The sequence below is a fragment of the Phalacrocorax carbo genome, chromosome 6, assembly GCF_963921805.1.
Source record: "Phalacrocorax carbo chromosome 6, bPhaCar2.1, whole genome shotgun sequence".
NCBI classification, from domain to species: Eukaryota; Metazoa; Chordata; class Aves; order Suliformes; family Phalacrocoracidae; genus Phalacrocorax; species Phalacrocorax carbo.
This window is the reverse complement of record NC_087518.1, coordinates 47,117,454-47,129,876: the sequence shown is the minus strand read 5'-3', so window position 1 is coordinate 47,129,876 and position 12,423 is coordinate 47,117,454. Positions and strand designations below refer to the sequence as shown.

The 12,423-nt window shown below is 38.6% G+C and overlaps 1 protein-coding gene across 3 annotated transcripts in view; it reads right to left on the bottom strand.

The window, feature by feature from the left end:
* The window catches only part of FAF1 (Fas associated factor 1), a 173,776-nt gene that overhangs the window by 27,013 nt on the left and 134,340 nt on the right, over window positions 1-12,423 (bottom strand). For all 3 annotated transcript variants that reach the window (XM_064455119.1, XM_064455118.1, XM_064455120.1), the window contains exons 14-15: window positions 7,779-7,915; window positions 3,995-4,083 (exon numbers count right to left, since the gene is read on the bottom strand). In XM_064455119.1, the coding sequence (XP_064311189.1) occupies window positions 3,995-4,083; window positions 7,779-7,915 (226 nt within the window). The remainder of the gene's footprint in view (window positions 1-3,994; window positions 4,084-7,778; window positions 7,916-12,423) is intronic.

Here is a 12,423-nt window from a genome sequence, read left to right as displayed (position 1 = left end):
AAGCCTCCTCCTCAGGCAATGGAGAAAATATGTCCAGGATCAGCCCAGAACAGGTGTGTTGCACTGTAATGCCAGGATTTAATCACATATCTGTTCACATTAATCTCACAAAGGAACTAACTTGGATCCATTTGGGCCCATCATGCCATGCTGAGATGGTTATTTAACTAACCAATTAAAGTAAGCAAGCTAGCAGGGTGTTTAAAAATGGACATTCCAGGGCGTATGATATTTTACAATTATTATTTGTTTTCCTAAGTCTAGCACTAGGCACTGACACTTAAGAGGAACTGATACTACGTGCTCTTTTCAAAGTCAGTCCCCGAAAAATCTCAATTCACACCTTGATCAACAGTGACAGAGGCCAGTTGTCCCTGCTCTGAGATACCCTCTTTCCCTTACAGGAGAAATTCCTTACTGGCATTTATTTCCTCTTAGCGAAAAACCCCAACCCCATTGACTGAACAGCAGTTGAGGTATCAGCATTTGTAGTGTGGGCCAGAGCAGCAAACATGGTTAGAAAAGGAAAATATGTCCATCAGATGTATGAAATCATTAGTATAGCCTCAGAGTAATTCTGCATACACAGCCTGAGGTTGGACTTCAGACCCTAGACCTGACTGCACTGACAAGGGTGGGACTGTATACTGGCCAACAGGTCTTGCTGCTGTTGATGCCACTGAACCCACCATTTAATTATCCACTGGCCACTTCTTATCAGAAGTGCCACATGAGCACGTCACTACACTGCTGATCATATTTGGTTATTTGTGCCTTGTTACTATGATAATTTAAGTAGCAAACTTATAAAAACAGACAGTATAACAGCTAGACCATGTATCTACAATGGCACATCAACAGGGTGGTCCAAGAGGCAGGAGGTTTCCAAAATGTCATCTGGTCAACACAGCTGTCAGGCAGCAAGCAACAGACCCAACGGGTCATGATTGGCCCAGAAGCCTTGGCAGCGGCAGATTGATCTCCCTTTAAGAAAGCTTGGGATAGAAAATGGATGCCTAAATTACACACCACCATACCTAAAGATGGGTACGTTGGATTACTATGAGTACACATATGCATCTCAATGTTTTTAAGGTATTTCTTTGGAGATTATGTAAGAAAAAGCTTAATCAAACTCAATACATAAATCTAAAAATGAAATAAAATTGCTGGTTAAATACGCTATTTTAGCACTTGGCATTTAGCATTTGACATCATTGCGGGGGGACTGGACTAGATGACCTCTAAAGGTCCCTTCCAACCCAAAGTATTCTATGATTCTATGATTATAGAACTATGCCCCAAATTTGCCCAGTTAAAATTTTATGAGGCTACACCAGTAAATTTTACTACTACACGGATACAAAAGCACAGGATGTAGCTGACCATACTGTTACCACTAGCTAATGAAGTGACTCACTTCGCTCAGGTGAGGTAAGTCGGTGACGCTGTTCCGAGCATCCTGCCTACACCATCAGTCAATGATCAGTGAAGGGGAACTGACTGTAAAGTGATGCCTGAACAGCTACAGCCAGTGTCACGGCAAACACCTGTACCATTAGCTGGCAGCGGTAACAGTCATCCTGTACCAAAATAGCCATCAGAGGGCACTGCAAAACATGCTGTGCTAAACAGAATTATGCAATAGCTGTGTTGGAAGCTTTCATGTGCATGCAAGTTAAAAATCCAAAGTGGAGAAGTTCAGCTGCATAAACTGACTCATTAATGATTTCATGCTGTTATTTACAAGTGTTTCCAGTTTTATTTCTCTCTCACTCACATTTCTGCTTGCAGCAAAGCTATATAGATGACTTCTCTTTTTGAAACGCAAAAGAATTTTCTGCTTATCTTCTTGTGGTTTTATGATGGCTTATTGTTGCTATTAAGAAAACAGTAACAGAAACCGGATTTTGTATCCTGTTTGCTATTGTAATATTTGGGGAAAAAATTGCACCAACTGCAATAAGATTTTAATAAAGAAAAGGTGTTGATGTTTGAACACTTGAAGTTGCCAAGTACAAGACTTAGAAGAAAGCTACATGCTATGTAGCAAACCACAAAAAGACAATGTTTTTTTTTTCAGGCTAAAGCCCTCTATTGAGTGCAGACTGCTTGTCAACTACTCCCTTTCTGGAATAGGAATTTCATAAAGTGAGGGGTTTTTTTTGTTTTTAAACTTCCTGCTCCAAAGGCAAAAGTGTTTGAGATTGCTTTTTCAGTGTGCTTTTGTAACAAGTGCAGCCAAGGTGTAAGTAAGTATCCTATTTGCGTATAGAACCCATGGCATCTGGAAACCTGCCCCCAAAGTTTATAAAATTTCCCATCAGTTTCTGAACGTCAAAGTGTGTTAGAAAAAACTCCCATCGGGGAAGATATGTCACTGGTGCTCTCAGTGACAGAAAAACAAAAGGAAATGTGAGAAAAGACTACAGAAGACTTGGACAAAGGTAGGTTTTAAAGGAATGTATAAAAATTAAATTTCCATTCTCCCTACACACTCAGACTAAGCAGAGCATCTAGAGTAAGAAGTCAGGAGACATCCATGTCACCACTGTGGGCACATACATTACCGACTGTCACTGTTTTGGCCACCCAGGGAAGGACCCGCAGCAGCTCAGGGCGAAGAAGCCAGTTCCCAGTTCTGCGATCATGGCCTCAAGGGTACCGAGTCTTCTCTTTAAGCTTTGTCTCCCTTACATTCAGATTTTTCTCAGTTGCAAACCCACCTGGTTTTATCCTCCTAGGCCAGGTTTATCACTATCTGAGCTGCCCCCAACTTCTTCTCTCCTAAATACTGTTCTCCCCTTACTAGATAACTTCCAGTCTCCTGTTCCTCCCTCTGTTCCACTCCTATCACTCCTACTTCTGGTTCCTCCTCCTATCCCTATCCTATCCCAAATAGCTGTTATCTCTCTGCCCTTATATCCCTTTCTTTCCTCTGTTTGCTTCATTTCTATCAGATTTTGTAGTTTCCAGTTCTGAACCTTTCTTGGAACTCATCTGTGATGTGAATTTTACTTTCTTATCAAAGCATTAAAAAACCCATACCTGACATATTCCTGTTAAAATGCAATAAAAAATTCAATTATATCATGCCTTGGATTTTTGTTGTAATCCTCATATTAAAATTTGTGTTCAGTATTAACAAAATGAAAGTCAATTTCTTTACCAATGAATTACAGGTAGCATAAATAAAGAAGAAAAAATGAACTACAGATATTGTGCGGATACCATGCCTTCATATTATGATAACCATAATCGGTAAATCTCACACTAATGAGATACAAGACTTAAATGTGAAGAATGTGTTTAGTGAATTATTGTCAATCAATGTCTATATAACAGGATAAGAATAATCTTGAATGGCAACACACCTATTATTATAAATTCCTAACTAAGTGCTTCGTTACTTCAAAATGTCACTCTCAATTTATAGAGTAACAGATAAACATCTCTCAGCTGTATACCTCACTGTGTCTACTTCTGTGTAATTGAAACACTGTTTTTGAAAAGTCTTGTCATCACTTACCCATTCTGCATTGTTCAGAATGGTGATTCAGTACTGCCGTAGTTCTGGTTAAGATTGCTTTTCAATCCCCTTTTAAACATATATACTTAAGATACATCATTCTAATCTATTTTTGTTTTCTACCTATGACTTGAAACTGGGCATTGGGAAAAAACCTGATTGCTGTTTCCTTGTATGAGCATATTAAGCTCTGTAATACCACTGTAAATGTAAACAGTTCCTCATGACTAATATTCAGAAAAAGGAAATGAATGGAAAATGACAGTAAACCAATAAGGAAAAGGTTTTTTTGTGAGACCCAAATAAACACACAAAGGAGACTTAAAATTTTTTATCTCCAATGATGGAAGAGACACTAAAACACATCATATCCAAACTCACTGGCTAAAGAAGCATCTGGTTAATTTTGCATCCCCAGTGATTTGTGGAAGCCAGCAGGTACCTGCAGTAACTTTCAATGCTCACCTCATCCTTTATGTCTTCCTGTTGCTGGGCACTGAAGATCTCCATTGCAGCCATCAGCCTCATCATTAGCTCATCCACTGTTGTGTTACCTAGCAACAAAGCAAGATAGCTGAATTTCATATAATTAAAGTTATTAAACAAAAAAGAAGTAATTTTAGAATTAATCCATAAGAAATAGCCAGACTTAAAAAAAAGAGTAGAAAATACAAGTATCTCAACAGAACACTTTTAGTTTGCCTCTTTATTAAAAATTCAAAATTGTTTCTACAAACAAATGTTGATCATAGGCTAAAATTTTAGGTGGTTCAAATCTGAACAATTGCTTTTGTGCTTGCATGGAATAACTATTTTTTCTTTTCATCACTAATGTTAGAGGAAAGTTTATAACCTTTCCTATATCTGGGGTTCCCTGACATGAAATTGATTTTACAGTTTTAGAATTCCTGGGTATAATCAGGGAGATTGAAGCAATTGCTTAGTCAGGTAACAAAAGGTAGGATGTTGGCAGCAGCATCCAAATGGACTGGTTTAAAAAAAACAGAAAAAAACCCAGAATACAGTGATCAAATGGATGTGTGCGCATGCATTTTTATTCAGGTATAACTAGTAGTAAAACTTCAAATATTATAATATATTCTCTTCAGTGTGTTTACTTCTCATAAAACTTGTAAAGCTAATAGTGGAAAAGTAAGTAATCTGTGTATATATATCCCAGAATCACAGAATGGTGGGGGTTGGAAGGGACCTCTGGAGATCATCTTGGCCGACCCCCCTGCTTGAGCAGGGACACCCAGAGCAGGGGGCACAGGAAAGCATCCAGGCAGGCTTTGAATGTCTCTGCGGAATGAGACTCCACAACCCCCCTGGGCAGCCTGTTCCAGTGCTCTGGCACCCTCACAGGAAAGAAGTTTCTTCTCATATTGAGGTGGAACTTCCTGTGTTTCAACTTGTGCCCATTGCCCCTTGTCCTGTTGTTGGGCACTATTGTAAAGAACCTAGTCCCATTGTCCTGACACCCACCCTTTAGATATTTATAGGTATTTATTAAATCTCCCCTCAGTCTTCTCCAGTCTAAACAAACCCAAGTCTCTCAGCCTTTCCTCATAAGGAAGATGCTCCAGTCCCCTGATCATCTTCGTAGCTCTCCGCTGGACTTGCTCAAGGAGTTCCACGTCCTTCTTAAACTGGGGGGGCCCAAAACTGGACACAGTACTCCAAATGTGGTCTCACTAGGACTGAGTAGAGGGGGAGGATAACCTATCTCAATCTGCTGGCCATACTCCTTTTAATGCATCCCAGGATACCATTGGCCTTCTTGGCCACAAGGATACATTGTTGGCTCATGGTCAGCTTGTTGTCCACCAGCACTCCCAGGTCCTTCTCAACAGAGCTGCTTTCCAGTAGTTCAGGCCCCAGCCTGTACCGGTGCATGGGGTTGTTCCTCCCCAGGTGCAGGACCTTGCACTTGCTCTTGTTGAATTTCATGAGGTTCCCCTCGGCCCAGCTCTCCAGCCTGTCCAGGTCTCGCTGGATGGCAGCACAGCCTTCTGGTGTATCAGCCACACCTCCCAGCTTTGGTATCATCAGCAAACTTGCTGAGGTTACGCTCTATCCCATCATCCAGGTCATTGGTGAATATGTTGAACAGGACTGGACCCAGCACAGATCCCTGGGGAACACCACTAGTGACAGGCCTCCATCCAGACTCTGCCCCATTGATCATGGCCCTCTGAGTTCTGTTGTTAAGCCATTTCTCAGTCTACCTCACTGTCCACTCATCCAACCCACAGCTCCTTAGCTTGCCTGTGAGGAGGCAAATCACAAAATCCAGCACATGCATAGGACAAGAGGCACCTCCTCACGTTTTTCTACCACTGTGCCTCCAGCCTTCAGTAAGACTGAAAGATTACCTAAATCGAATTTCCTACCAAGATGCACTCGGTCTTTGTTTTCCTCTTAAACTGAAGACTAGACTACCCATTAGAGCCACTTGTCATAGTAGTTAAAACGTCTTAGACCATAAGAAATGGTCTAAAACTATAAACTCAATACCTGCCAACCTAAACAGTCTTTGGACATTTGCAGAACAATACCAACAAGAGCTAGATTTATATTGGTGATGCTGGTCAAAATTTTAAAAGAAGTAAATTAACCAGAAGCCACAGTACCACTAAAGAAAACAAAACTGTCCCCATAGTTTCCAACCCCAGGAAAAGATAAAAATCAAAAGCAAACTTAGACAGTCTGCATTTCAATAAACACCACTGGGACTTCAGTTTCTATATTGTTGTATCTCTTCTGTAAACATGCCTTCTCACCCAGCCCTGAAAAGCCCTCATTGTTCCTATTTCTAGCACTTGCTACCTTAGCAGAAAATGTTATCCTGCATGCTACAACATGCATGACTTCAGAGACTACGATTCATTTGAGGGCATATTGTTTAAAGATACCAGTGTCCCAATTCATGGGAAAATAACAAGCACAGCACGTTTGATTTTTTTTTTAAAGATAAATTTAAGTAAGGCTGCAAGAGATGAACAGTTTAGTTCAGTATAGTTCAGGAGATTGTTTGCAGAAAACCTGAAAAATCATTAAAACTTAATGAATGCAATGAAATAATTTGGATTATTTTATAATATAAAGCTGCATTATATTATGACTTCGAGTCACCACATTGCTAAAACAATTAAACAGTTAAAACCAGTAAGCATCACTGACTTCAGGGGGGTAACACAGGTGCTTAAGTTATACACATGCTGAACTATGCTGCAGAATTATAAAAACAAGAAAATCTATTTATAAGGAAATTGTATGAAATAAGTTTTCTAAGTGACAGAAGTACCACGAGTTAGTGTTGTGCTGTACCTTGCACTAAGGAGACAAAATCCATTCAAAATTCACAATTTTGGCCATAGGAAGGAGCGCTGCAAATTCCTCCAGAGAATGATTAATCCCATATGCAGAAACAAACAGTAATGCTCTCTGCAAAAAGCAGTATTTCCTGAGGCTGAATTTCCTCAAGAAAACAAGGGGATTAGAATAAAGACTGCTAGATATAAGCAATAAATAAATGAGGATGCAATGTCATGAAGGCAAACTTGTGGAGGAAACAGAAGAAATGAGAGGCAGCCATTCTTTGATGTATTTTAATCTGAAGAGTTACTGAGAACACCAGTCAGAGGGCATCGCTCCAGATCAAAGTCATCTTGCTGTCAGTGAATCAGGAATGGTTATGCCAGAAAGAACTGCTCATGTAAGCCAGAGAGCTTCACTTAAGTGGAATTATATTAGTAACTTTAAATTCTCACCCGATTTGGGGTCTCAGCACTGCATGCAGGTCTGGAAAAGCAACTCATGTTCAAATATTAGCCCCCTACGTGCAACAGGGAATCCCCATGTTAACAAGGAACTACTCACAGAGAACTAAATGCATTCCGGCACTACACAAAAAGTACAGCCAAAATCTTTTGGAAATCAGTAATGCATATGGATATAAATTTGGAAAACTAAGTGTAGCTCCTTATTTAGGAGATTTGGCTTCTACTTAAAAAAAATGAAAACCAGACTATGATTCTACTACAGTCACGGCAACTTCAACCTCTAATACTATGTTAATTAACACATTTATGAATAGTAGCTATTTATACCACGGCAACTGAAAGTTCCTTGTGTGAAATAAATTAATATTCTGAACATCTTAAAAAAGAAATGGTTAGCAAAGATGTCGTCTAACAGTTTCAATATTCATATAAGAACTACTTTTAAAATAAAGTCAGTACTGTACCTTGTATTACATTCAATACTTCATTAGATGATCGTTTTCCCATAATAATAAGGAAAAGTGGAAACTGGTCTGTCTTCTGAGTTCGAATTGTTTGGGCTACAACACTCCCAAAGTGTCTAGTGCACATCGTCAGAAACCTATGTGAGGAAAGAAATTTTAAAATTGCAGAGGTCTTTTTGAAGTCAGCTTAAAAAAATGATGCTAAATTCAGCAGTTTAACTGAGCGTTATCTACTGTTTAACATCCAGGCTTCTGCATTCAGTTCTAGAGCTCCTTCTCCCTTTTTGTGGCTAAATGGTGAGAATATTTACAAATACAATAGATCCCAGATTGTCTAAATTAAAACATTTAATAATTGGTTGAGACAGTGATTTATTTGATGGAGAATCCAATTTCTTGTTACACTATTCTGCAGGCTATAATTCAAAACTAACCCCCTTTAAATAATCATGCTAAATGAATTGTTAAAAACTTCTAAAGAGAAACTAAGTAGAGCCATAATCTAGTAAACATGATGAAGTATAAAAATAGTGTAATTTCATACGAAAGCATAACTTAATAATGAAAGATCAAGAAATTGTTTTTATTGATCATAGAATTAAAACATGGCACTTCAGAATAGTATTTTCTTTTGTACTAGTGCCCTGCCAGTGACATACTTAGCAGTGTGGTCTAAAAACAATAATTCTAAGCTTTTGACCAAAAAAGCTCTCAGATATTAGCATACAGAAGTCTAGCATTAGTATTCTTAACACGATCTTGAATAAATGAAAAAACTGATAAAGCTTTTCTCTTCCATTAGAGGACTGTTTGAAATTAGCATTTCTTTCAAGAGAAAAGGGTAGCTTATGATATGTTTTCAGATCTGATGGTAAAAAGTAAATGTCATAATAATAATGAATTATGAAAGACCAAATGCAAATATAGAATGCTTTAATAAGATCCAATTTAATAAAGTCTGTAAAAATAATGGACTTTTAATAACACGGGTCACAAAAGGCAAAACAGTGGAAATTCTGAGGACTAGCCACTGGTACAGGCTTATTAATTCTTAATTATGTTCATGAAAGGCAACTTAAATCGCGTGTTTTCTTATGCCTTATGATAATATTTTAGGTAACAACTACTCTGAAATGTATGCTCCAACTGAAGAGCGAAGTCCTGTTGTCACATGCATTAGAACCCACATCTATTTGAAAAGACAAACTGCATTAAAATGTCAAGAGCTCCAAGTAATTTCTCCTCAAAGATACTGAAATGATTCAAAATTGTGATTTTTTTCAATCAAAATATATTGTGTCTAATAAAATGGTTAAAAACTGATAAGCCTGATGAGTACAACACTGCACTTGTTTGAGGCACCTGAAGTATAAAACCCCCAACCTCCTCAGAGACAATCTGTAGTATAACTATGGCCACAGCTGGAGAGAAGGCAATGAGCAGGGGTAGCTAGTGAGTATTTTGAAGCCATTAATATTACTGGCAAATTCCTTTCCTCGCCTCCTTGATCTTCTGTCTTTTGCAATTCAGAACTACCATACAGAAAGACAATGTCAAAAATGCCAAATAGGGACTGCTCTGTCAGAAATAGTGACGTGGAGACATACCTTCTGGTAAGGATAAAATAAAGTGTCCATAAAATATGGACATACAAGGTCTTAAGCTAAATAATGGTTTTTTGGTTACTGCTTTTCAAGGTGGGAATACAAATGTGAAATCTTGGCCTCACAGAAGTCAATGGTGATCTTTCACAGCAAAATGACCTAATGTGTGTTCAAGGTTTCACTCCTGAAAGTGATAAAGACAGGGGTCAATTGAACTGAATTCCTGAAATCTGTGTATGAAAACTGTTTAACAGTCTTCAACAACACCATGGAAGAAAAGCACTCAGATTTCATGTGAAAACAAAGTATTTAACTAGAGGTGAAAAAGTGCTGTAGAGAATACTGCTAGAAGGAATGAAACTAAGACACCTTCCCAATACTAGTTGCACTAATCAAAGGTGTTGTTTGATTTGGGTTTTTGGTTTTTTGTTTGTTTGGTTTGGTTTGTTTTTTGTGTGGGTTTTTTTAAATCAATTCTGTGTATTTAGTCAACCCATAACTCAGTTTCAAAATTTATAGGTATGGATTTGGTATGCAGAGAATTCTGAATGAAGTAGGTATTGCAGTACATAAAACATCACCCAAATAATTTTTTTCCAGGAGATTAATTTTTATACATGGAACTTCTGGCTCACTACATAGAACCTAACAGATTATGATACCTTGGGGTCCTCTATAATCAAGGCTGGGAACAGGTTTCTACTCCCTGACTTCAGGTGGCATGTCGTGCCGGGCTGTTGTAAGGGTACACATACTTTCCTGGTTGAGTAGCAGCAGAACAGATGCCAGATGCCAACATCTCCCATCATGGTGGGTTTCTTTTTCCCTTGGGGCCACCTCTTAAAGCCCCTGGTGACATCCACCCTGCCCTTTCAAATCTCCTCCCTTCCTCTGCTGCTGTTGCAATCTGCTCAGCACGCGGGGAGAGCAGCCAGCTCGCTCACGCACCAGTTACAAGAGCAGCATGTCTCGATTCTGACCCAAATGCCACAGATTTGCCACCACTGCCATCAGGCAGCCTGTGTCTTTCTTGAGGGAGGACTGAAAAACAACTCTTCTTCCCTATCAATGTGTATCTTCAAAGCAGAGTGAATACACCCAAGAAATTCTTCTCACTAACATGATCCATCAAAATAGATCCTGCCCTTTGGAACCAAGTAAGACCCCACTTGTCTGTTGAACTAAAACGTAGTGAAGGTAGTCAAACAATGCAACACTGAACGAAGAGATAGCAGCAGCCGTCTCCAATGCCTGCACCAGGTAACTCCTGTTGATCAGTGATTACTCACTCACACACGTGTTCTTTGCCGGGTTAGTGGTAAGTGCTCAGCAATTACTCATAACACGTCTCTTCTTTTCATTTTACTAGATGGGTAGGAATTGAATTTTCATTCATGATCCCCATTCAGTTTTTCTAATGACTTTTAATAGATTTTGCAACTACTTAACTAATTTTGCAATTTTTTCCTTTTTTTTGCCTCTACTGATTCTGTGTTTGCAGACCCTCTGATTCTCTTCCACATTCATAACCAGAAAAAAAATAATCCCCTCTGTGCTAATATTTATTGTTAGAAGTATGTGAGTAGGACCAAAACAATTTTGCGCAATAAAACCAGTATCTTACTCTGTATATCACTTACAAGGGATTTTCTTACTTTCATCTAAATAGAAGTGTGCCAGATCTTTCAGTGGCATCTCCAGAGCTGCCAAGAGAACTGCCTGTGGAGTGTATCAAAGAGCCAGATGTCCCTCTGGGGAGAACTGTTTTCCACAACAGGCTGGATTACTGTGATCTCCAACCAAAAGTGGAAATAGAGGAACACTGCCAGAAAGGGAGGGCAAATGGCACCCTACCAGTCCTTTTATTTTTAAATTACAAAAATATTCAAGGAGGGAGAAGTATAAGAAAGGCACAAAAAAACATTTTATGAAGGAAAAATCAACTAAAAAAATCTTGAAAGATACAAGAATAAAGTTCATCAAGAAAAGTAATAGTTTTGCCAGACAGCATAATTTCTTCACTTCTTTCATGACTTGCTAGCAATGAAACCAGCAGTTATTAAAGCTACAGATTAAACATGGACACTGACTGTGGCTTGACAAATACAGAAACAAACCCTAAAATAATTACAAACCTATCTTAATTTTTTAAAAGTAGATTGAACAGGTATTGATTCTTAGACATAGTTCCCTCCTTAGGTAAAAGTGGCATACAGGAAGAATTATTCTGGTGAAATGAAGATGTTAATTTGGGGATTGCTGATCACCGCACAGCAGTTATCCCTCCACGTGCATAACCTGTGTGAAGAGTTATATTTGTAGCACGTCAGTTTCCCAGAGAAGAAACTTATCATTTCCTACCAGCTAATGTGAGACATATTAAAATACACTCCTGGCATAATGTCTTTGTAATTTTATAATAAAATGCAATTTATTTAATATTACTTTACAAAAAAAGCACCTAGAAGGCAATTATAGAAAAATAACAGCTTTAAAAATCTACTGAAAACAGCTTAAAATATGACTGAGTCTCAAAACCAAAGGCAATACTTATTACAACTTAAGCCCATGGTCTACCTTAGCTCCTGATCTCAGATATGCTATGTAGAACTTTGCAGATGCTGGGGTTTAGCAATAATACATTTTGTGAGAACATGCGGCTTTCAATTTTTACCAGAAAAATTGGCCACCTCTGGCTGAAGTGCTGATCACCAAAAGCGTTGACCTCAGACCTCAATATCTTTTGATCTCTGGAAAGCTTTTGATCTTTATGATACCTATTTACACCACAAAATACATATTGCCTTTTGGGGGGAGGGAGCCCAAAGGAGAAAGCCAACCCTTAGGTGGGAGGTGGCAGCTTTTTCTGATGGGAGGTGTTTCATCATTACAATGACTGGTATTATCTCATTGTTTCTTTATGTATCTCCTGCTCATCTATTATGTTGTTTCACTTCTTTTTTTATTCATATGGACAGGATCTACTGCTGTCAAGTTTGGATCCGTGGTTACACAAGATCCCTCCTTACCACACCATGAAC